Below are 22,887 nucleotides of genomic sequence, written 5' to 3'. Positions count from 1 at the left end.
AGGCACGAAAATCGCTTGAACCTGGGAGGCGGAGGCTGCAGTGAGCCGAGATCATGCCACTGCACTCCAGCCTGGGCGACAGAGTGAGACTCTATCTTAAAAAAAAGAAAGAAAGAAAGAAAGAAAGTGGGGAGGGAATATGCATTTCTTGAGTCCCTAGCCTATGATAGATAATATATGTGAAACCACATTGCTTTCTTCTCACAACAAACCTCATTAGGTCACACCTCCTGGGAAAGACCAGACGGATCTGTGTCACTATGTGGCCTTCCCCCTTTTCAGTACAAAGCTAGGCTAATCTTAGTGCAAAGCCTACCAACCAAACCTTTGTGGCATATAAACATCCCTAACTCAGCACATCATCCGTTCACCTCCACCTCCCTCGCCTCTGCCTCACTCTGGTTTTTCCTTTTGATGAAAAGCAGAGCGTCAGGCTCTTAGGAAGTAACTCCCTGACTTAGCTACACATTTTTACACGTCACTCAGTTTCTGTGTAGAGGGATTATGTTTTTTCCATAACCAAAGAGAGATTTCCTATTGCTCTGCCCTACCGAGCTGTTTCTCGGATTAAGTCAATTATCATGGTTAAGTATCATGTCTTTGCCGAGAGACATTTGTGAACTAATTCTGTCAAATAGGGGATCTGGATTTGTCCTCTCCCACAATTAGACCTTGGGTGAAACATGAAACCGGCTTGAGCTCCCCTCCCTGCCTTTCCTGGGCTGCCAAACCCCAAGCCAAGGTTGCCACTCCTCTGCCTTGCTGGAGTAAAACCTCAGGCCCCGTGACGATCCTGGCTCTCTCACCAATGACAACCTCGAAAATTAGGGGAAACACACTTGTTTTAGAGGCAACAGGACAGACACATGAAGAAGGGTCAAGTACAAAGCCAAAGGAAGTGAACTTGAACTTCAGCTCCAACATGAAGCTCGCAGGGCAGCCCGTGTTCTCTCCCCCAGCGTCTAATGCTCACTACTGGTAACTGCTGCCACCACCGTGAAAGAGTGGCCACCACATCTTTATTGCATACTCAGGTGAATAACTTATTACACAATGAACACTCCTCTGTTAGGAGACCACGCCCACTTACAGAATGCAGCCGTGAATGCGGTAAATCTATTTACAGAGGCTGGGGTGCAAGACAGAGAAGTATCAGCCCCAGGAATTTAGAGTAAGAATGATCTGCAAATTCTCCTGACAAGGAGCAACTGGGCCTGGGCCAGTGAGGTCTGAAACAATCCCTGGCAGAGCGTAGGGGGAGATTAGATCTGGGAATTGACAGCAAGTCTGGGGACGGTGCAAGAAGAGAGAGGTGACCTGCGAATTGGTGCTGGGGAGCTGCTGAGGCCCAATGTGGGGCAGCACCAGAGAGATGAGTAAATGTAGGGTGATCTTTTAGCCTTGCCTACCCAGGCAAGAAGGGTTGGGGAGCGGGGGTGCCAGCAAGTTGGTTCCAGTGTAGATTCAGGCCAGTGGGTTGAGAGACAGGCCTGTGCTGTTTTTGTTCAGATGTGCAGGTCTGCTCTGGGCCAAGCAATCCTCACAAAAGCCACTGTGACTTAGAGGAGCAGGCCCCTAGAGCTGTGTGAGCCAACGTGCGCTCAGATGACCAGACCTTTAGTCCATGGAAAGTAACAGCAAGAGTAAGGGTCTAGGCCGGGAGCTGTGGCTCATGCCTGTAGTCCCAGCACTTTGGGAGGCGGAGATGGGAGGACTGCTCGAGCACGGGAGGTCGAGGCTGCAGTGGGCTGTGATCACACCACTGCACTCAAGCCTGGGTGACAGAGCAAGATCCTGTTTCAAAAAACAAACAAAAAGAGTAAGGGTCTAAACTTGAGTTGCCTGAGACTCCCACTTAAAAGAAGTATCCCAAGGATGAGAAAAAAAAAAAAAAACACCACAGGCCGCTAAGAACTGGAGTCGTGTTAGTCCACATCAGCCCCAGCATGGAAGAATTGTGGTTGACGTGGGAGGGAGGCAAGCTCTTCCCGTAGCGTCTTGTACAGTTTTCTCAGAAGACTCAAGATTTCGCCCACATCCCTTTGAGCTCCCGCTGGATCTGCCGCCCAGCTGTGTTTGTCCCAGTCTTCAGGACAGAGTTAGCTGCCCTCTTTCTTTCCTCCGTAGTCACTGTAAGGGCTCGGCCAAGCGTGGGCTCGTGGGATGGAGAATTCCTTTTGGGGAGGCTGGTTATGAAAAAGAAACAATCATATCGTGAAACCCACTCCAGTTCCTGCCATCTCAACAGGTCTCCAGTCTGGGCAGGAGTCTCAATTCCTTCCCCTTCTCCCAGGCCTCCCACCCCCAAGTCCTCTCTATGCCAAGCTCTCCTTCTTCCCCACTAACCCCATGAGGCCAATTAGAGGAAAGAAGACCCATCATTCCTTCAAGTGGCCATCTAGGGGCCATCAGAATGGCAATATCGCCTGTTTCCAAAGGATCAGTGTTCCTGAGGGGCTAATGCCTTTGACGAAGAGGGAGAAAAAAAAATCACGTACCTGCAGCTGGAAATGTGTGGAATAGGGGGCATAGAGCGTGTCCCCTGTCTCTTCAAAACCTGAAACAGAGGGAGAGGAGAAATGAAAGCACTGGGGCCCCCACCTGTGTTCACCCCGTTGTATCACTGATCACAATGTGACATCTTGCCCATTTAACTGCCTGTCTCTCCAGCAGACCTTAAGTTTCTTGCAGGGAGAGAGACTAGGTCCCCAAGCCTAGGACCAGGCACAAAGCAAACACAATAGTGGTTGAATGAATGAATAACTATAATGACTAGGGACACCCTTTTTCAGAACTTCACCAGAGCCCCACCTCATCCTAGGACCATTTCAAAAGCACATTTGAAAATGAACCGGGCACGGTGGCTCTCATGCCTGTAATCCCAGCACTTTGGGAGGCCGAAGCAGGCAGATCACAAGGTCAGGAGATCGAGAACATCCTGGCTAACGCGGTGAAACTCTGTCTCTACTAAAAATACAAAAAATTAAGCCGGGCGTGGTGGCTCATGCCTGTAATCCCAGCACTTTCGGAGGCCGAGGCAGACGCATCACGAGGTCAGGAGATCAAGACCATCCTGGCCAACATGGTGAAACCCCATCTCTACTAAAAATACAAAAAATTATCCGGGCGTGGTGGTGGGAGACTGTAGTCCCAGCTACTTGGGAGGCTGAGGTAGGGGAATTGCATGAACCCAGGAGGCGGAGCTTGCAGTGAGTAGATCGCACCACTGCACTCCAGCCTGGGCGACACAACAAGACTCCGTCTCAAAAAAAAAAAAAAAAGAAAAGAAAAGAAAAGTCATAAAAACCAGTCATTTCAGATATAAATCTGGCCAGGGGTGTACCTACAGTGAATCTCACTGGGGATTTACCTATTTCCTTAACTGCCTGACAAGGAAAATATGTACATATTTGTATCATTTTCTTTGGGAAGAGCAGGATTGATGAGCAACTGTTTTCTGTGTATTTGGGGAAAATCAGAGGCTTGGGAAAGAAGGATAAACACATGCAATCATCATGAATGCAATTCAAAGCAATTCGTTTATTTCCCACCAAATTTACCTGCCCAATTTGCTGAATAAACACTTAAACACCTTTATGTAAGAGATCGTGAAGCACATAAGGATTAACCAGAATGATCCCTCCTTGCAGCTGACGCTGGAGAGTGAGGAACATATGACAGGCCCATAAATAACAATGCAATGAGACAGACACTGATAAGAGCATTTCAAAGTCCGACAGATGCACAGGGTGGAATGAGTACCAGGGGTAACTAGGGAATGCCTGATCCTGGAGAAGGGCAGAAGAGGGAGACAGCTACGCCAGGCAGAGGACAGACACACCTGGAGCACGGGCACAGGCAGGAAAGCGCGGTGACTTGGTTTATCTGGACTGAGAGCAAAGCTTCAGAGGTTGTTGGTTCCAACTGTGGAAGGGCTCAGGAAGGATTTGATGGGATGGGGTGGATCATGGGACCCGGGGAGGAAAGTGAGCAGCAAAACATGGAGGCCAGAGCAGCATTTTAAGGGAGAAAGCTGACAGTGGTCCATAAAATGAATGAAGGAAGGAAGACTCGTCAGTGAATGAGAACAGGAAGTCCAGGAGTGAGGTGATGGAGTGAAGCCACGGAACGGACAGGAGGGGCTGGGTGGTTCAATAACCTCCCTTCAGACTTCCAAGTGCCCTAGAAAGGGACCACAGTTGCAGTGAGTAGCACCAGGAAGTTCCACACCTCAGGCTTAAGAGCAAAGGAAAGACCTATTTTTAGCTGGCGCTAAGAACGTGGCCTTGGAGGTTCCTCATTCCTATCCCAAAACCACCCACTCCCTGTGATTAGACATAAAGGTCAGGGTAACCCTGGAGACCAATGATTAGGTCCCTATGAGCAGGGGCACTTTCTGGCCATCAGTTTAGCCTCTTTTGCTTATGAAAACAACACGAGAATATCTGGCTTCTCACAACTCCAGACAAGAGCAAAATCATTTGATTTTTTTTTTTTTTTTTTTTTTTTAAATAGAGATGAGGTCTTGCTATTTTGCCCAAGTTGGTCTCAAACTTCTGGGCTCAAGCAATCCTCCCACCTCAGCCTCCCAGGGTGCTAGGATTACAGGCGTGAGCCACCATGCCTGGCCTGAATCATTTGATTCTTGTATGTCAGCTATGATCTGTTCCTTCCCATGGGCCCAGAAGCACACACAAAAAAAATGTGGTTCTTTGCACTAAACCAGAATCCTTACCAATTTTAAGGAGACTTCCTGCTGGTTTGTGATAAAAGGGCTTTCTCCCTTCTCTGCTCTGTGATCACTGCAGGAAATCATGGCTTGGTTTCATGCACTGAAATCTACAAAGGCTCTACATTTCTGGAAGGAATGTCTCGCTATCTTTTACAAAAAACACAATCTCACCTACGTATTGCTGGGAATTTGTCTCGTTATCCCTTTTCCATTTCTTTGCTGCATCTTATTCTGATGCACAGAAAGCTCTGAGGTGTTCTGCCCCACAGGAAATTACACCACAAGAAAGGGGAAGTGAGGAGGGCTCTCCCCTGTCTACACCAATTGTACAAAGTACTCAGTAAAGATCCAGAGGCCAGCTTCTTGTTCTACTTGTCTCTAACAGGCTGGATGATTTTAAGAAAGATCTGAGCCTTAAGGAACTTACCTAGTCTATCAAGAGTATAATCTGGAAAATCTTGCATGTTCCTTACAGTTATAACATCCTATGATTCTCCCCCACCTTTCTACAAGGGATTCTCTGCCTAGCCAGGCTGTGTCTGTACCTTGAGTGATTTCCTCTTGAGAGTAGGCTCTGTTCTCCACACCATAGCTCTTCTTCATGAGTTGAGGTTTACAGAAAGAATCCTCAACAGGATAATCCATGGGGTTTCGTTGCTTTGTGAGCAGCCAAAACTCAGGACTAACATAAGCCAACAGGAAGACCCAGCCATTGGCAGCCAAGGCAGAGCTGAGGATGGTGTCATCCCACCTGCGGTCAAAGTCAGGAAGCATGAGCAGGGTGATCCAGGCCACCCAGATGGCAATGGAGAGGAGCATCGTGAGGTAGATGTGGGCCCCATGTCTCTTCCAGCCCGTGAAGGAACCACAGAAGGTGAAGGAGGACATGAGGAAGGTCAGCGCCATCAAGAAGAGGACATAGATGAGCAGGAGGACAAAGTCTTCGTTGCGACGAGGAGCGGAAAGCTCAGAAAAGACATTGACGTTGGTCCTATTCATGGTCAGGACAATATATTCAATAGCGATGACATCCTGGACGAGGCTGAAGCCCACGGCGAGACCCAGAATCACCAACAGGGAGAGGGGCTTCCTCCCCCGGACGAGCTGGGTCAGATTGAGAGCATGAGCCAGCAGGCAGGAGAAGCAGATGGAGAAGAGGATCCCAAAGAGGAAGAAGCGTGTGGGCCCCGTGCTCCCGTCCAGTCTGATGATGAAGGCGAAGGTGAGGCCAAAGATGCCCAGCACACCCAGGAGGAAGAGAAACTGAGTCGGGAGCATTTTTCGCCTGTTGGAGTCCTGCACCTTGCAGACGAGGAGTGGGAGAGCAAGCATGAAGGCCACCGAGGTCACAACCCCCGCTGCGGCCAGCGTTTCTAGGACGATGCCCCAAGCTTCAACCTTATCACAAAGTCTGTGGTACCTGGATATCAGGCCACTGTGGCAACCATCAGGGACTGTTGTAGCCATTCTGGACCTGCAGAAAAGGAATGTTGGTGTGGGGAGAAGGTGGTGAGTCTCCTAACACAGTCCTCAGACATAGAAGACTAAAAAAGGATTAGGAAACGAATTTTGCCTGTTTAGCCAGGGTTTTGACTTTGAGCTTACTACATTAAGTAAAGCTACTAACTTTCCCCTATCTCCTGTAGTAAATTCTAAAACCTGTTGAAGAACAGGAAGAAATCTCGTGTGTCCCTTCCCCCAGTTGAACTATCTTAATAGTTACCTTAAAGCCAGAGAACCTGAACACTCTGAAGAGGTATTTTGAAGCTTAATTTCAAAAAACTTCACAGGGCTGGAGGTGTTGGCTCATGCTACTATAATCCCAGCACCTCGGGAGGCTGAGGCAATGGGATCATTTGCTCTCAGAAGTTTGAGACCAGACTGGGCAATGTAACAAGACTCCATCTTTATATGAAAAATTAGGGCCGGGCGCGGTGGCTCAAGCCTGTAATCCCAGCACTTTGGGAGGCCAAGACGGGCGGATCACGAGGTCAGGAGATGGAGACCATCCTGGCTAACACGGTGAAACCCTGTCTCTACTAAAAAATACAAAAAACTAGCCAGGCGAGGTGGCAGGCGCCTGTAGTCCCAGCTACTCGGGAGGCTGAGGCAGGAGAATGGCGTGAACCCAGGAGGCGGAGCTTGCAGTGAGCCGAGATCCGGCCACTGCACTCCAGCCTGGGCAACAGAGCAAGACTCCGTCTCAAAAAAAAAAAAAAAAAAAAAGAAAAGAAAAATTAGCTGGGCATGGTGGCACGCACCTGTAGTCCCAGCTACTCAAAAGGCTGAGGTGGGAAGATCACTTGAGCCCAGGAGTTCAAGGATGCAGTGAGCAATGATCACATCACCGCACCCCAGCCTGGGCAACAGAGCAAGACCCTGTCTCTTGAAAAATATATATATATATATATATATGTTACAAATAACCTGCCAGGGATCCTGATATTTTTTTTGCTAGTGTTTTCTTAGGAATTAGTGAACATGGAACTATCTAAGCTTGAAGTTAACACTTTAATCATAATTTCGCAGCCTCTACCTTTGGCCCTGATCCAGTTATTTGTAAGCATCCTAGTCTCTCATGGTTAAGAGGAGTCATCTGGATGGCAGATTTTTCTTTTTTTTTTTTTTTTTTTTTTTTTTTTTTGAGATGGAGTCTTGCTCTGTCACCCAGGCTGGAGTGCAGTGGCACAATCTCCGCTCACTGCAAGCTCCGCCTCCCGGGTTCAAGTGATTCTCCTGCCTCAGCCTCCCGAGGAGCTGGTACCACGCCACCACCACGCCTGGCTAACTTTTTTTTTTTTTTGTATTTTTAGTAGAGATGGGGTTTCACCGTGTTCGCCAGGATGGTCTCTGAATGGTAGATTTTTCTACAGAAGGCCAAGCATGGCCGGGCGTGGTGGCTCAAGCTTGTAATCCCAGCACTTTGGGAGGCCGAGATGGGTGGATCACGAGGTCAGGAGATCGAGACCATCCTGGCTAACACGGTGAAACCCCATCTCTACTAAAAAATACAAAAAACTAGCCGGGCGAGGTGGCGGGCGCCTGTAGTCCCAGCTACTCGGGAGGCTGAGGCAGGAGAATGGCGTGAACCCGGGAGGCGGAGCTTGCAGTGAGCCGAGATCCGGCCACTGCACTCCAGCCTGGGCGACAGAGCGAGACTCCGTCTCAAAAAAAAAAAAAAAAAAAAAAGAAGGCCAAGCATTCCCTTCTGAGCCAGTGACTGCGTCCTCTTCTTAGGCTCTGTGGTCTCAGAATGATTCTGCCCCTCCTCCTCAAGATTTGGTTTTTGTTTTTTTTTTTTTTTTGGAGACGGAGTTTCGCTCTTTTTGCCCAGGCTGGAGTACAATGGCACAATCTTGGCTCACCGCAACCTCCGTCTCCTGGGTTCAAGCAATTCTCCTGCCTCAGCCTCCTGAGCAGCTGGGATTACAGGCATGCGCCACGACGTCCGGCTGATTTTGTATTTTTAGTAGAGACGGGGTTTCTGCATGTAGGCCAGGCTGGTCTTAAACTCCCGACCTCAGGTGATCCGCCCGCCTCAGCCTCCCAAAGTGCTGGGATTACAGGTGTGAGCCACCGTGCCCGGCCTCCTCCTTAAGATGTATAAATATGGCTCCATTAATTCCAAAAAATTATGAAAGGGGTCTCGTCTGTCATAACCAGCTCTAAATTGGCTACCTGTAAAGATGAAAGTCCTGGATGGCACATAAACAGCAGGTAATCAAACAAAAAATAATCTTCATAGCTAACATGCTAATTTTTAGTATGGCTCCAATGTTTACTCCTTTTTTTGGGAGGTGGGGGGAACAGAGCCTCGCGCTCTGTCACCCAGGCTGGAGTGCAGTGGCGCGATCTCAACTCACTGCAACCTCCACCTCCTGGGCTCAAGCCATCCTCCCCTAACCTCAGCCTCCTGAGTAGCTGGGACTACAGGCATGCGCCACCACACCCAGCTAATTTTTGTATTTTTTTTGTAGAGATGGGGTTTCACCATGTTACCCAGGCTGGTCTCAAATTCCTGGGCTCAAGCCATCCTCCTGCCTCGGCCTCCCAAAGTGCTGGGATTACAGGTGTTGAGTCACTCCACCCGGCCTCGAATTTTGACTTCTAATCACTCTATGTATACATTACTTACTTCATTTCATAGCAACCCTATGAGGCAAAACTATTATCCCTATTTTACAGATGAGGAAACTGAGGCAGAGAAGTCAAGTTACATGCCCTATATCATACAACCAGGAAATGGCAGAGCCAGGATCTGAATCCAGGTCGTCTAGTGCCAGGACCCAAGCTCTCAAGTACTCTAGGTATCTCCTCTCAAATTAGCCTTAAAATGAGATCTGAGATATCCTTCTCTCTCTCCTCTCTACCTCTCTTTCTCTCTCTCCCTATCCCTGCCCTCATCAGATGCCTCATTATGACCCTGGTTCCATCCTCCTAGTTCAGCCCAGGAGGATAGGAAATCCCAGTAATAGACCATCTACAAAGCGAGAAATCTACTTACTCGGATCATCAGGAATCCACTGGCCGTGTAACAGTTTACTTCCCATATATCTGTCCTTAATCTGTCAGGTGAAAGGCTTCTTTCTCTGCCCCTACAACCTTCGTGTGAATTGTAGACCCAGCTCCTTGAGCATACCCCTAGGAAATCTAAATCCTCAGGATTCAGGGCACAAGTGGGAAGATAAATTGGGAAATTGGAAAAGAGAAAGGAGTGACCCCATTTCCTCAAAACAGGTGGCTCGCAAATTCCAAAGTCAATGTCGAATAAGATGTTGAGCTTCAACAAGGCTAGACATAGCTCTAGGTCCAGTTTCTCAACAATGTCATTCAAATTATTTTATTGCTTCTTTAAGTGTCTTCTACACTATTCTTTCTGTTGTGTTCCATGCTTTTTGGGCATGGAATATTTTTTCTTGAGTTTTTTTGTTTCCCAATGAGATTGTTCACGTGGCATTAAAAACGTTTTGAATGGACTAGAAGAGAACTATGGTGTGGCAGGAAAGAGGCCAGAGTTACAGGAAGAGAAGGCTCGCAGAGGTCACCTCCAGCCCTAAAGAGGGATAGAGATGATGCAGCAAGAAATCCAAAACAAGAGGAAGAACTGGGTTGGGAAGCAGGAAAAGATACGAAGCATCCACTGAATCCTGCCTCTTTCCTTAGAGCAGAAAAAACAACTTTCTTGGCTGGGCACAGTGGCTCATGCCTATTATTCCAGCACTTTGGGAGGCTGAGGCAGGCAGATCACCTGAGTTCGGGAGTTTGAGACCAGCCTGGCCAACATGGTGAAATCCTGTCTCTACTAAAAATACAAAAATCAGCCGGGCATAGTGGCACACACCTGTAATCCCAGCTACTCGGAAGGCTGAGGTAGAAGAATCGCTTGAACCCAGGAGACGGTGGTACAGTAAGCAGGGATCATGCCACTGCACTCCAGCCTGGGCGACAGAATGAAACTCCGTCTCAAAAAAAAAAAACAACAAAAAAAACCCACGAAATTATCTTTTCCGTTAGAAGAGATAGTCATCTTACCAAAATTATTTAATTCACATAGCAAGTAGGAAAAGATTGTACATATGTATATGTATACATGCAAAATATACATATGTATATGTATATATAAAATATACACATATGTATATGTATATATAAAATATACACATATGTATATATAATATATGCATATATAAAATATATGCATATGCATAAATATGTATGATACACATAAGAATATCATATGAATATATATTATCACAATATTATGTATAGTGTGTTAAAGTGACACCAGATATAGCTTAAATCAATCTTCCTGAATTTTAATAAATTTGGCTCTCCAAGCTTAACTTTATTGTATGTAGTCATTCATTCAACAGATATTTACCGAGCACCACTCTGTGCTGATCACTGCTCTAAGCACTCAGTGGTAAAGGGGGAAACAGACACGTTCCCTACCACAGTAGAAGAGAGAGACGGAGGGCACCTGTCACTATGGCCGTGGGCCTCCCCCCACCTTCCCTCACAGTGGGTCTGTCACCTGCACAGTCTGGCCTCCTGGAATCTACACCACAGCCATCGCTACCACCAGCAGAGCACAAAGAATGGGCTATACCTCTACAGGGCAGTGCAGAACGAGAAACAGGAGAAAAAGGCAAATGAGGTTCAGATATCGGCAGCCCCTGCAATCCAAGCGCCCAACTCTGATCCGCCTTGCCTACAAATGTCCCCTCTTTGATCCCCTCTTTGACATGGGAAAGGGGAGGTATGAGGGCTCTCCCAGGCTACACCGTGAATGTGGAAGAGGAAGACACTGCCTCACTCAAGGGCTGCGTGGGGAAGGAACTCAGGCCCTGTGCACTTCACTGTAGTCTCTCCACACCCCGGCAGATTAATCACCAGGGCGATGTCTAGCAGGAAAGGTATTTCCCTCTTCCCTTTGATCTCTCCCTCTCCCTGCCCCTCCCTACCAACTGCTCCTTCCCCACCCATCAGGTATTACTGTTGGTGGACAAGTAGCTGTTAATCATAATTACCTGGTCGTTATGAGGGACTTTGAACCTGATGACTCTAAATCTTGACAGAGATTGATGTGGTGTTTGCCTCAAGAACAGTTCTGGTACTGGACAGACAGACGGTAAGGCAGAGCCCCCATCTAGAAGCTACAGGCTCCTCTTCCTGTGCAGCTGCGGAAGAGGGTGCTGTGTCTCAGGGTCTTACAGCACCCACAGACCAGGATCCAACAAGAGCAATGGCAGTGGGTGTAAAGAGAAGAAGTAAACAATTTCCCCAAATTTCACCTCCACCTCCCACCTCCCAATCATGCAAGCGGGAATGGAGAAACAGTTCTTGAAGTGCTTTAAAACATTATTTAGGCCAGGCGCAGTGGCTCATGCCTTTAATCCTAGCACTTTGGAAGACCAAAGCGGGCCGATCTCTTGAGCCCAGGAGTTCAAGACCAGCCTGGGCAAGATGGTGAGACCACTGTCTCTAGAAAAATAAAAATGTAAAAATTAGCCAGGTGCAGTGGGGCACACTTGTAGTCCCAGCTACTCAAGAGGCTGAGGTAGGAGGATTGCTTGAGCCCAGGATTTTGAGGCTGCAGTGAGCTATGATCACATCACTGCACTTCAGCCTGGGAGATAGAATAAGACCATGTCTCTATTTTTAAAATATTAAACATTTTTTTTAAAAACTTGCTTTCATTATAGAAAGTTTTATAATAGAGTCCCATGTATCCAGCACTTCATTTCAGAAATTATTCCTATATGGCCAATTTTGTTTCGTCTGCATCCCCTACCCCACTCCCTAGACTATTTTTAAGCAAGTCCCAGACACCATATAATTTTATCTATAAATAGTATGTGTATTTTTTTTTTTCTTTTTGAGGCAGAGTTTCACTCTTGTTGCCAGACTGGAGTGCAGTGGCGTGATCTCAGTTCACCGCAACCTCCACCTCCCAGGTTCAGGCGATTCTCCTTCCTCAGCCTCCTGAGTAGCTGGGATTACAGGCATGCACCACCACACCCAGCTAATTTTGTATTTTCAGTAGAGACAGGGTTTCTCCATATTGATCAGGCTGGTCTCAAACTCCTGACCACAGGTGATCGCCCCACTCGGCCTCCCAAAGTGCTGGGATTACAGGCATGCAGGCGTGAGCCACAATGCCCGGCCCTTTTTTTTTTCTTTTTGAGATAGGTTCTCATTCTGTCGCCCAGGGTGGAGTGCAGTGGTGTGACTGTGCCTCACTGGAGCCTTGACTTCCTGGGCAAAAGGTATCTTCCCACCTCAGCACCCCACCAAGAAGCTGAAACTACAAGTGCATGCCACCACACCTGGCTAATGTTTTTAATCTTTATTTTTTGTAGAGATGGAGTCTTGCTATGTTCCCCAGGCTGGTCTTGAACTCCTAGCTTCAAAGGATCCTCCCCCCTCGGCCTCCCAAAGTGCTGGGATTACAGGTGTGAGCCCCTATGTCCAGCCTAGAATGTCTCTCTAAAAGATATAAAAACTCCTTCTTAACCATATTTTAATAACTAACAAGAATCCTTTATTATCAACGATGTAGTTAGGATTCATATTTCCCAATTATCTCACAAATGTCTTTAAAAAAAAAAAACCTTCTTAGTAAATTTTTAATCTGGATAACTAATTAGTTTGAAATCATTCTTTTTTTTTTTTTTTTTTTTTTTGAGACGGAGTCTTGCCGTGTCTCTCAGACTGGAGAGCAGTGGCGCGATCTCAGCTCACTGCAAGCTCCGCCTCCCGGGTTTATGCCATTCTCCTGCCTCAGCCTCCCGGGTAGCTGGGACTACAGGCGCCCGCCACCTCGCCCGGCTAGTTTTTGTATTTTTAGTAGAGACAGGGTTTCACCGTGTTAGCCCAGATGGTCTCGATCTCCTGACCTCGTGATCCGCCCGTCTCAGCCTCCCAAAGTGCTGGGATTACAGGCGTGAGCCACCGTGCCCGGAATTATCATTCTTAATATACCTCTGTTAGCCTCCCCCACCCCATCCCTAAGCTGACAGGGATTGCTTAATAAGTCTAAAATGTTCTGAGTACTTTGAATTTAGTCAGAGGAAAATAAAACTCACTGGAGTTATTAATAAGCGAGTCCGCACTGAAAGGTTACCGTGTTGCCCAGAGAATGACCCACGTAAGGGAACGACACCAGGGGATTGGAAGAGAAGGACAGGCTTCTGAACAACTGAAAAGGATTTCTAGAAAGCAGCGTATGAGAGGGAAAAGAGAAGCAATCAGCATTTAGGAATATGAACTGTCTGGAGCTAGAGAAACAGCCTGGGAGAGCAGCAAAGGGTTGGAGCAGGAAGGAGAAAAGAGAATGAGACTAGCAGTGTGGTTTGGAAATTATTTGTAACCAAAGTCAAAGGAAGGGAGATCTAGAATCCAGTCAACAAAGAACTTGCTCCTATAAAGACCAAATGGACCCCACCCCTCCACTTGACTAGATGTCCTTTCCTCCAGGATGGTTTTTTTGTTTTTTGGTTTTTTTGATGCCCAAGTCTGATGAGACACACATCTCATAAACTCTCAGACACTCTCAGCTTTTCCTCCCATAGCGCTTGTTACACAACCCAGTCTGTCAGTAAGTCTGTGTTTCCCTCTAGACTCAAAGGTTCTGTGCAGGCGGAGACTGGAGACTGAGTCATTAAAAGTTCTCTCTCCCCAGCCACTTGCCTAGAACCTGATGCTCAGTAAGTACCTAACCGGAATGGATGAGGCAGCAAGAGAATGGCGCTCGGTGTGTGGCGTAAGGGGAGTCAGGAGGAGGACGGGCTGCTCGTGAGATAGGATAGGATGGGCTGCGCCTGGTTTCCTCTCAAACCCTCAGGCTGCTATCCTTAGGTCTAAACACCCTTCCTCCCACCCTCCTTCTCACATGGGCTGCCAAAAATTGCACTTTGGGTCTGAGATTAGGAGCGCCTGGCCATGTTGGCATCCCGCTCCTATCTTAGTGGCCACAGGTGGCTCCCATGAAAGCATGAATCCTGAGGTTTTACTGGTAAGCAGGAAGGGATTAACTGGGATCCAGTCATGTGCTCCACCCAGTACTCAGTGACTAAACCCTGCACTTTGGAGGGAGATGGTAATGTTTCAGCATGAGTAGCCTCTGGCCATGGGCATGAGCAAAGGACTTTGAATATTAGAACGAGACCCTCTTCACTTATTCCAGCTGCTAACAGTTAACACACAGCCATCCAGTAACACAAAGATGCCCACAGCTGAGACCCTGGAATCACTTGTTGCTGTCTTAAGCCCTTTTGGAATGAATCTAGGCATAAAAGAACGGTGTTTTTTGGGGTTTTTTTTGGGGGGGGGTGTTTTTTTTTTTTTTTTTTTTTTTTTTGAGACAGAGTTTTACTGCTGTTGCCCCGACTGGAGTACAGTGGTATGATCTCAGCTCACCGCAACCTCCACCTCCCAGGTTCAAGTGATTCTCCTGCCCCAGCCTCCCGACTAGGTGGGATTACAGGCATGCGCCAAGGTACCCAGCTAATTTTGTATTTTTAGTAGAGATGGGGTTTCTCCATGTTGGTCAGGCTGGTCTCAACCTCCCGACATCAGATGATCTACCCACCTCGGCCTCCCAAATTGCTGGGATTATACAGGCATGAGCCACCATGCCCAGCCTCAAAAGAAAGGCTTTAAAAAACCAGGGGGGGAGAGGGAAAGGAATAATAAGAACAAGAGGAAGAGGGAGGAAAGGAAAATGAGGGATAAGTCACTTCTTGGGCTCAACTCCAAGCCCTCTGTTCCTCCTCCCCTTTAGGGAGAAGGGGCTTCAGCTGCCAGGCTGTGTGAACAAGTAAGTCGCTTGACCTCTCAAAGCCTCCTCTCATCTATAAAATGCAGGACGCGCTGCTGAACTACGTGGTCTGAGCTCATGTTCAGCTCCACCGTTCACCCATCGTACATAGGGAGCTTCATGTACAAAACTTCCAGATCTTTCTTTCTCCCCCTCATCCTCACTCTTGCCCCATCTCCTGTCATTAAAAGAATATGTGCCACAAACTCCTATCCAAACTAAAAGCCAGGGCTGGAGGTAAGGTTGAAGGGTCGGAAGAAGAGGCACACCAGGGGACTGCCCGCCTGAAGGACAAAGCCAGAGGCTCCTGGAGCAGCGTTGACTCTAGACGTGACCTTGACTGACACACAGCACTCACCACTGTGCAGGGACAAACGTGAACATGTGATGAGTCTCCCGCTTTGGGTTTCTAACCTGAGACTCCTCTTCATGACCAGAGAGATGGGAAGTGTCTAGAGTTGCTTATGACTAGGCCTGGAATGTTGCCCATGCTGATTCTATGCAGTCCTTCCCAGAGCATCTGCCTCAGCCTCCCAAGTAGGTGTAATCCCAGCTACCTAGGGCCTGGAACCTTGCAAAGACAAACTGACTTTGTCTTCCTTCCTCTGAGATTTCTCCCTCCCTATGGGATTTCTCCCATTCTGTCAAAATGTGTCTTTCCACCAGCCCAGCCCTGAAAATGTGTGACTTGCTAGCATGTTCATTTTCTCTGTATTCTCGAATTGCTACATTCAGGCAGTAGTAATAACAGTCATGATGTAATTATGAGTAAGAATAATGACAACCACGGTCACCTCCTAAGTCCTATTATGAGTCAGGCACTATGCTGAGCAGTTATGTGTTTTTTACACATGTTCCGTCATTTATATGCTTTTACAACCATTATCTCATTTAACATTCCTACAGCCCATTTTATAGGTGAGAAACCTAACTGAGAGAGAGTAAGGTACATGTCCAGTGTCACATGGTCAGGAAGAATAGCTCTTCATGAGTAGTCATCATTGTAATTCAATCCTCCTTTTCACCTCTAAATCACTGTCATCACCTCTAGAGCTTTTCTCCCTGACCCCAACCTCTCTCCATGTAAACCACCATATATTCAAGCATTGGCTTGCTGAGAAGTCTCTAAAACAAGCAACCCTCCACCTCTATGCCAGGCAAGCAAATCTTCCTAGAGTTCTGTATTTTCCGTCTGGAAGGGAATTTGGGTTCATTTAAGGTCTTCTCGTGCTCTTTGCCTCAACACATGAATTATTCTCCTAACCAGAAAGGTCCTCTCCCTCCTGTTTATGATCCACTTACCATATTTCTGCAAAACTTTGCCCAAGATTTAACCTCTATCATGAGTTTTTTGAATTATTATTATTATTACTATTAATCCTATAGCTTTTTTTTTTTTTTTTAAGGCAAAGTCTTGCTCTGTCGCCCAGGCTGGAGTGCAGTGGCACAATCTCAGCTCACTGCAGTCTCTGCCTCCCAGGTTAAAGTGATTCTTGTGCCTCAACCTCCTAAGTAGCTTGGATTACAAGCATGCGCCACCACACCTGGCTAATTATTATATTTTTAGTAGAGGCAGTGTTTTGCTATGTTGGCCAAGCTGGTCTCGAACTCCTGGGCTCAAGTGATCCACCCGCCTCAGCCTCCCCAAGTGCTAGGATTACAGGCATGAGCCATCACACCTAGACTTGAAATCCTATTGCACTCTAAATGTGTTGATCTCTTCATAGTTTTTACAATTAAATATTTCTTGGCACTCAAGTTTTTCCATATCTGTGTTATATATTACAAATTAATATCAGTGCTGAGCTGCCTATCAGAAAACAAGCTTCTTAAGAAAATAGAGCAAACTTGTATTTGTTGGTATCCCCCTTACTCTGTACTCTATGCAGTGAGTGCTGAGCAAATGCTTTGGACTAAGACTGAGTGCTGAATATTTACCCAAAGCAAGTTATTTATTAGCAAGTGTGAGTAATGGCGAGGAAAATTTTTTGAAGACGAGTATGTGCTGATGTTAATCCTCATATTTCCACTCAGGCTGAGTTCTTTTAAGGGAGAAGTCCCACAGAAATCCCTCTGTCCTTGATAAAGGGTTAATTATAAATGCAAAGTGACTACAGGGAAATCTCCAGGATCCCCTATTCTGGGTAGCCATCCCAATTCTGATGACATCAAAGGGATTAATCATGGCAATAACTTATGAATAACATCTGAATAACATGAATTGAGTTTCTATGTAATAATGAGAGAAAATAAGTCATGATAGCACCACAGACAGATCAAAACAAGTATAACCACGGTGTTCATTCTAATTTCTACACTTCCAGGTAGTTCCCTAGGCGTATTACCATCTTCCTGTCACTCTAAACAAAGCATGTAGACTTGAGTAATGTGAATGTAAAGTGAAATACTGGAAATCATTTTTTAAAAATAAAGCTTAATATTTTGAGTATAGCTTCTAAATCTCTTATGCCCAGAATTCAAAGAAATGAAATTTCCAGAAAATAGGAAAATAAAGTGAAGTCCTCTACTAGTATACTACTTTTTTTTTTTTTTTTTTTTGGCTCACTCTGTTGCCCAATGGGATCTTGGCTCACTGCAAGCTCCGCCTCCCAGGTTCATACCATTCTCCTGACTCAGCCTCCCGAGTAGCTGGAACTACAGGCATCTGCCACTATGTCTGGCTAATTTTTTTTTTTTTTTTTTTTTGTATTTTTAGTAGAGACAGAGTTTCACTGTGTTAGCCAGGATGGTCTTGAACTGCTGACCTCGTGATCAGCCCGCTTTGGCCTCCCAAAGTGCTGGGATTACAGGTGTGAACCACCACGCCAGCCCTCTACTAGTATACTATCTTAAGGCTCTCAAAGATCCCTTCATTTAAATATCTTATTCTGATACATAAGGGTAATATTCACTGGATCCAACAAGTTCAAAGCTAAACTGATCACCTCTCCTTACAAGCTTATCTTTCCAACCCTGGAGAACGGCACTACCATCTACTCAGTTGCCTAGTATATCTAAAAATATGAAATATACTATGTAATGCAGAAGGAGATGGAGATGACCAAACCATATGGCGTAAAATTAGATGACAATAACAAGAAACTATTATTACAAGAAATGTAAATGGTAACTGTTTTATTTAAAAAAAAAAAAAAAAAAAAAAAAAAAAGGCCAGGCACGGTGGCTCCTGCCTGCAATCCCAGCACTTTGGGAGGCCAAGGTGGGCGGATCCCAAGGTCAGGAGATCAAGACCATCCTGGCTAACACAGGGAAACCCCGTCTCTACTAAAAATACAAAAAAAATTAGCTGGGCATGGTGGTGGGCACCTGTAGTCCCAGCTACTCGGGAGGCTGAGGCAGGAGAATGGCGTGAACCCGGGAGGCGGAGCTTGCAGATCTCGCCACTGCACTCCAGCCTGGGCAAGAGCGAGACTCTGTCTCAAAAAAAAAAAAAAAAAAGACTAAACTATATCATACCTAGAAGAACCTAACCTAAAACAAAAAGATACGCAAGAGTTAAAAGCAAAAGAACAGAAAGAAATGAAAATAAATTCAAAAAGAAGAAATACTAACAGGTAATATTTAATAAGTATTATGTGTCAGACACAAAGTTAAATAGGTTATTCAAGGTAAAATAATTAAGCAGAAGTTGAGGTTTTCATATCATACAAAGTTGTAATCAAAGTAAAAAGGCATTATATTGACCAAAAAGCTTGTTTTACAATAATTAGGGATGCTCTACACTGAAGATAAAATATACAATATGAATAAGAACATGGTAAAATTGTGTAAATGTTCTATGGATACTTTAATAGAAATATTCTCTGTCTTCATATCTTATTAGATCTCCATTACTAATCATATATAATTCAGATCCTCTATATCAGTGATCAGCGTAGATTTTCTGTAAAGGGCCAGATTAGAAGCAATTTAGACTCTGCAAGCCACACATTTGTAGCATGAAAGCAGCAAAGATGATACATAAACAAATGAGCATTGCTGTGTTTCAGTAAAATGGTGGATTACAGGTGGTGGCTTATGCCTATGCTCCCAGCACTTTGGGAGGCCAAGGCAGGCAGATCACCTGAGGTCAGAAGTTTGAGTCCAGTCTAGCCAACATGGTGAAACCCCGTCTCTACTAAAAATACAAAAATTACCCAGGCATGGTTGCGAGCGCCTGTAATCCCAGCTACTTGGGAGCCTGAGGCAGGAGAATGGCTTGAACCAGGGAGGCGGAGGTTGCAGTGAGCTGAGATCTCATCACTGCACTCCAGCCAGGGCTGGAGATAAGAGTGAGACTCCATCTCAAAAAAAACAAAAACAATTAAAAAAAAAAAAAAAACCACTTTATTTACAAAAAGAGGCTATAGGTCATATTTGGTCCATGGACCATATTTTGCCATCCCTACTCTATTATGATTGCTTAATAGGAACTATGGTCCATGGGCCAAATGGAACATTTGCCAAAAAATGAGCAGATTTAGAATACAAAGGCAAATCTGGAATTCTAAAATAAGAAATGTACAGACCATATAGTCTGACCACAGTGCAATAAAAATAAGAACAAAAGAAACTAACACCCTGAACTACTCAGGAAATAAAAGACTCCTCAAGCAAAAATACTATTCAATTTATTATTTACTATACCACCATATGAATTCCTCAGCTTAATCTGTGGACTTTAAATAGTAGTGGACTCAGAATGAGAAGAATAAAATCACGCCGTCAAAATTGTTCTTCATACCTTGTAGTCTTTGATTACCATTAAAGACTAGAATACAAAAAAAGCCAGTTCTAAAGAGGACTTCCAAGGTGACATGTGCAGATAGAGAGGGGCTAGAATCTAAACACAGGAGAGGAAATTGGGGGCCTCCCCAAGATCCCTATGAGGAACTCAGGCCCAGCCCCTTGGCTGATCACAGTTCCCTGTTCCTGCGGACCTGGGAGGAGAAATCAGTCTTCCTGACTCAAGGCTGAGAGCTCTTCCCAGGAAACAAAAGGGTTCTGCTCATTCTATTCTGCCCTTGAAGCACTCACCTCTCCACACCCTTGGAGGGGCCCCTTGTCTCCCAGGTAGCGCCCCTCCCGGCCATTCCTTCTCCTCATTCCTTCCCTCACCTAGCAGACACCGGCATTCAAACCTGGAGGTTGTATGCCCCCTTTGCCCTCACCCCTCCGGTGGTCCCTAGCCCATTGTATCTGAAGTGACTGAAGTGTTCCCCTTCAGGAATGAACCCATAGCAGTGGCTGATTCGGCCGAACCCCTCAACAGGTGTGTTGTTTACACAAGCCTCTGAGGAGAAAATCAGCCTGGAAAGAAGTCAGGAATCGAAAGCCCTTCAAATTTCTTGATTCTGAACAGGTTTCAGCTGTTGGCTAGCCTTTCCCATTGATGTTTAGAGCTGTGTGCTAGCCTTTCCCACGGATGTTTAAAGCTATTTGTGGCCGGGCGTGGTGGCTCACACCTGTAATCCTAGCACTTTGGGAGGCTGACGCAGGCGGATCACCTGAGGTCGGGAGTTCGAGACCAACCTGACCAACATGGGGAAACCCCGTCTCTACTAAAAATACAAAATTAACCAGGTGTGGTGGCACATGCCTGTAATCCCAGCTACTCAGGAGGCTGAGGCAGGAGAATCGCTTGAACCCAGGAGGCAGAGGTGGTGGTGAGCTGAGATCAGGCCATTGCACTCCAGCCTGGGCAACAAGAGGGAAAGATGGTCTCAAAAAATAAAATAAAATAAAATAAAGCTATTTGCCAGCCTTCCCCAAGGACGTTTAAGGGACCAGATTGAACAGCATCTACGCTATTCCCAAGTCCTTTCTATAAAGTTGTGGGTGGAAGGTGAGCTCTTAGTGCGCATTCAACTTCCTTCTGTCCCAGGTTCCTGAGCAACTCAAGGGACACCAGAGTGGAACTGACCGCCACACACATCAAGAGAAAGGGGATGGGCTTCCAGATCTAATTCGCAAAACTCAGAAGGGCTTTTTGCAGTATCTGGGTAAAGTAGCAGCTGTCACCGTGTCCTCCCTCCTGCCCCTGCCCCTTGTTTCCCACTCCCCCTCCACTCCCAGTTCCTTTGGGTCCTCTGAGATCTCTCTCCCTCTATTCTTTTCCTTCAGAGTGATCCCAGAGCCGCTCACCTCCTGCCTGGCCGGATTCCACCTACTCAAAGTTTGTAGAATGTGTCCGAGCAGAAACTATTACCCTGATCATCTCTTTGCTCTCCGCGTCTATCTTAGTCTGGGAAACCCGCAAAGGAAAAAAAAAAAAAAAAATTTAAGTTGTTAAACTAGAGGAACTGTTTCCTAGGGAATTTTCTTCTCATAGCCAACTGTATTCCATTACCAAGATTTCTCTCCTCTTCTATCCCACCCCTCCCAAGGCCCTGCTCTCCCCAGACGATTTAAATCCAGAGGCCCAAGCACTCTGCGCTCCCGGCGCCTCACTTACCCTAGCGCCCAGGCGTTGGCCGTGAACTTGGTGCCGCTTCCCGCGCGCAAGAGGGCAGCAGGCGAGCTCCTCAGTGCTGGGGGCGCCCTCGGACAGCTATCCCGCTCTCCCGCTCCGAGCAGTTGTTATAAAGGCGGCCCTCGCCGGAGGGAGGGAAGGAGCGAGGGGTGAGCAGAGGGACAAGGGGCGGGGGAGGGTCGAGGCAGAGGACACGCCTATTCCAGTTTCACGGCACTTCATGCTGTTATGAAAATAAAGCCCTGGTGCCAAGGAATGACCCAAAAGCCATCTGACGTCAGAGGCACAGTCACCCCTGGAAGCGGGGCGGGGGTGACCACCCGGCCCTACCCAGCGCATCGGACTCCTCCGAGACGTGCTCATGCGCTGGTTCCAGGGCGCCGGCTACGACAGGGGAGCCGGAGCAGACCAGATCCGAACGGGCCCCGCCAGCTGTCACCTCCCAGAGGAGCCACACCCGCCTCCCCGCAGGCACTCGGGTCCACCTCGGGCAGGAGCCCAGCCTGCGAGATTGCAGCAGCTCCGCCGTGAAGTCCAGCGGGACAAGCCAGCCTTCCTCCACTTTCTTTGGCCCTTAGCTTAGCCTTTCTCTCCATCACTCTCCCCCAGCCACTGCCGTATGGGAAGCCAGGCTTAAGAAAAAGGAGGCAGCCACTTTCTCAGGGCTCCCCAGCCAAAGCCACGTGAAAGTCAAGGAAAACTTCCCCATCAGATCCGTAGTTAGCCCAGCAGCTCCACCTGTCACAGTCTAGACAGGCACCACGAGTGCTGCTCTGGGGCTGAGAGATAAGTATCTCTCCTTTTCTAACTGCCTCTCCTAAAGCCTCCACACTGCAGGCTGATGGAACGCGGCGCCAGATGAAATTATGAAATGACGAAATTTGCTTTGGCGCCCGGTTTCCCCTCACTCCACTGCCCACTCCTCTTTCAGGATCAAGCCAATCGGACCGAAACTTGGCTTTGTTTACGTGTCAAACAATCCTGGAGTGGCTGCCCGCCTGTGTCAGGGCTCAGGCCAGGTTCTACCCCATGCCTCGTGGGAGGTAGGAGGGACTCTGCTTTTAAGGTGGTTATCAGCGGGCTTGGCAAACTAATCTGGATTATTCTGCATATGAATAAACGGGGGAAGATCCAGGACCCCCCAGCTTTCTCCCCATTTCTCCCCACACCCCAAGTCTCCAGAGCCTAAAGTGCTTTTAAAATGTGACCTACTGGAGACTGTGACCCCACCGTTGTTAGGTTTTTATTTCACTCCCAAAAAAACACAGGCAGTGCCTTGAGTGTTGGAACACCTCCTTTGAGGTGCGCAGCCCAGGGGTCTGCGAGTCTACCCCTTTCACACCCAGGGCTCCCAGGGGTGTG

General features: G+C 47.0%; 1 protein-coding gene across 2 annotated transcripts; it reads right to left on the bottom strand.

Moving 5' to 3' along the window:
- Window positions 1-979: 979 nt before the first annotated feature.
- Window positions 980-21,935, bottom strand: GPRC5A (G protein-coupled receptor class C group 5 member A). Of its 2 annotated transcripts, XM_050748250.1 has the most exons (5): window positions 21,508-21,622; window positions 11,263-11,412; window positions 5,278-6,206; window positions 2,499-2,557; window positions 980-2,186 (listed from the first exon to the last, which is right to left on the bottom strand). In XM_050748250.1, exons 3-5 carry the CDS (start codon window positions 6,197-6,199, stop codon window positions 2,100-2,102), a joined length of 1,068 nt encoding a protein of 355 aa, XP_050604207.1. In that variant the 5' UTR covers window positions 6,200-6,206; window positions 11,263-11,412; window positions 21,508-21,622; the 3' UTR covers window positions 980-2,099. The 2 variants fall into 2 exon arrangements, with proteins under 2 accessions (XP_050604207.1, XP_050604206.1); XM_050748249.1 differs by lacking the exon at window positions 11,263-11,412 and having other exon boundaries at window positions 21,508-21,935.
- Window positions 21,936-22,887: the final 952 nt, after the last annotated feature.

The sequence above is a fragment of the Macaca thibetana genome, chromosome 11, assembly GCF_024542745.1.
Source record: "Macaca thibetana thibetana isolate TM-01 chromosome 11, ASM2454274v1, whole genome shotgun sequence".
NCBI classification, from domain to species: Eukaryota; Metazoa; Chordata; class Mammalia; order Primates; family Cercopithecidae; genus Macaca; species Macaca thibetana.
The sequence above is the reverse complement of the archived record's forward strand: the minus strand, read 5'-3'. Positions and strand labels throughout refer to the sequence as shown.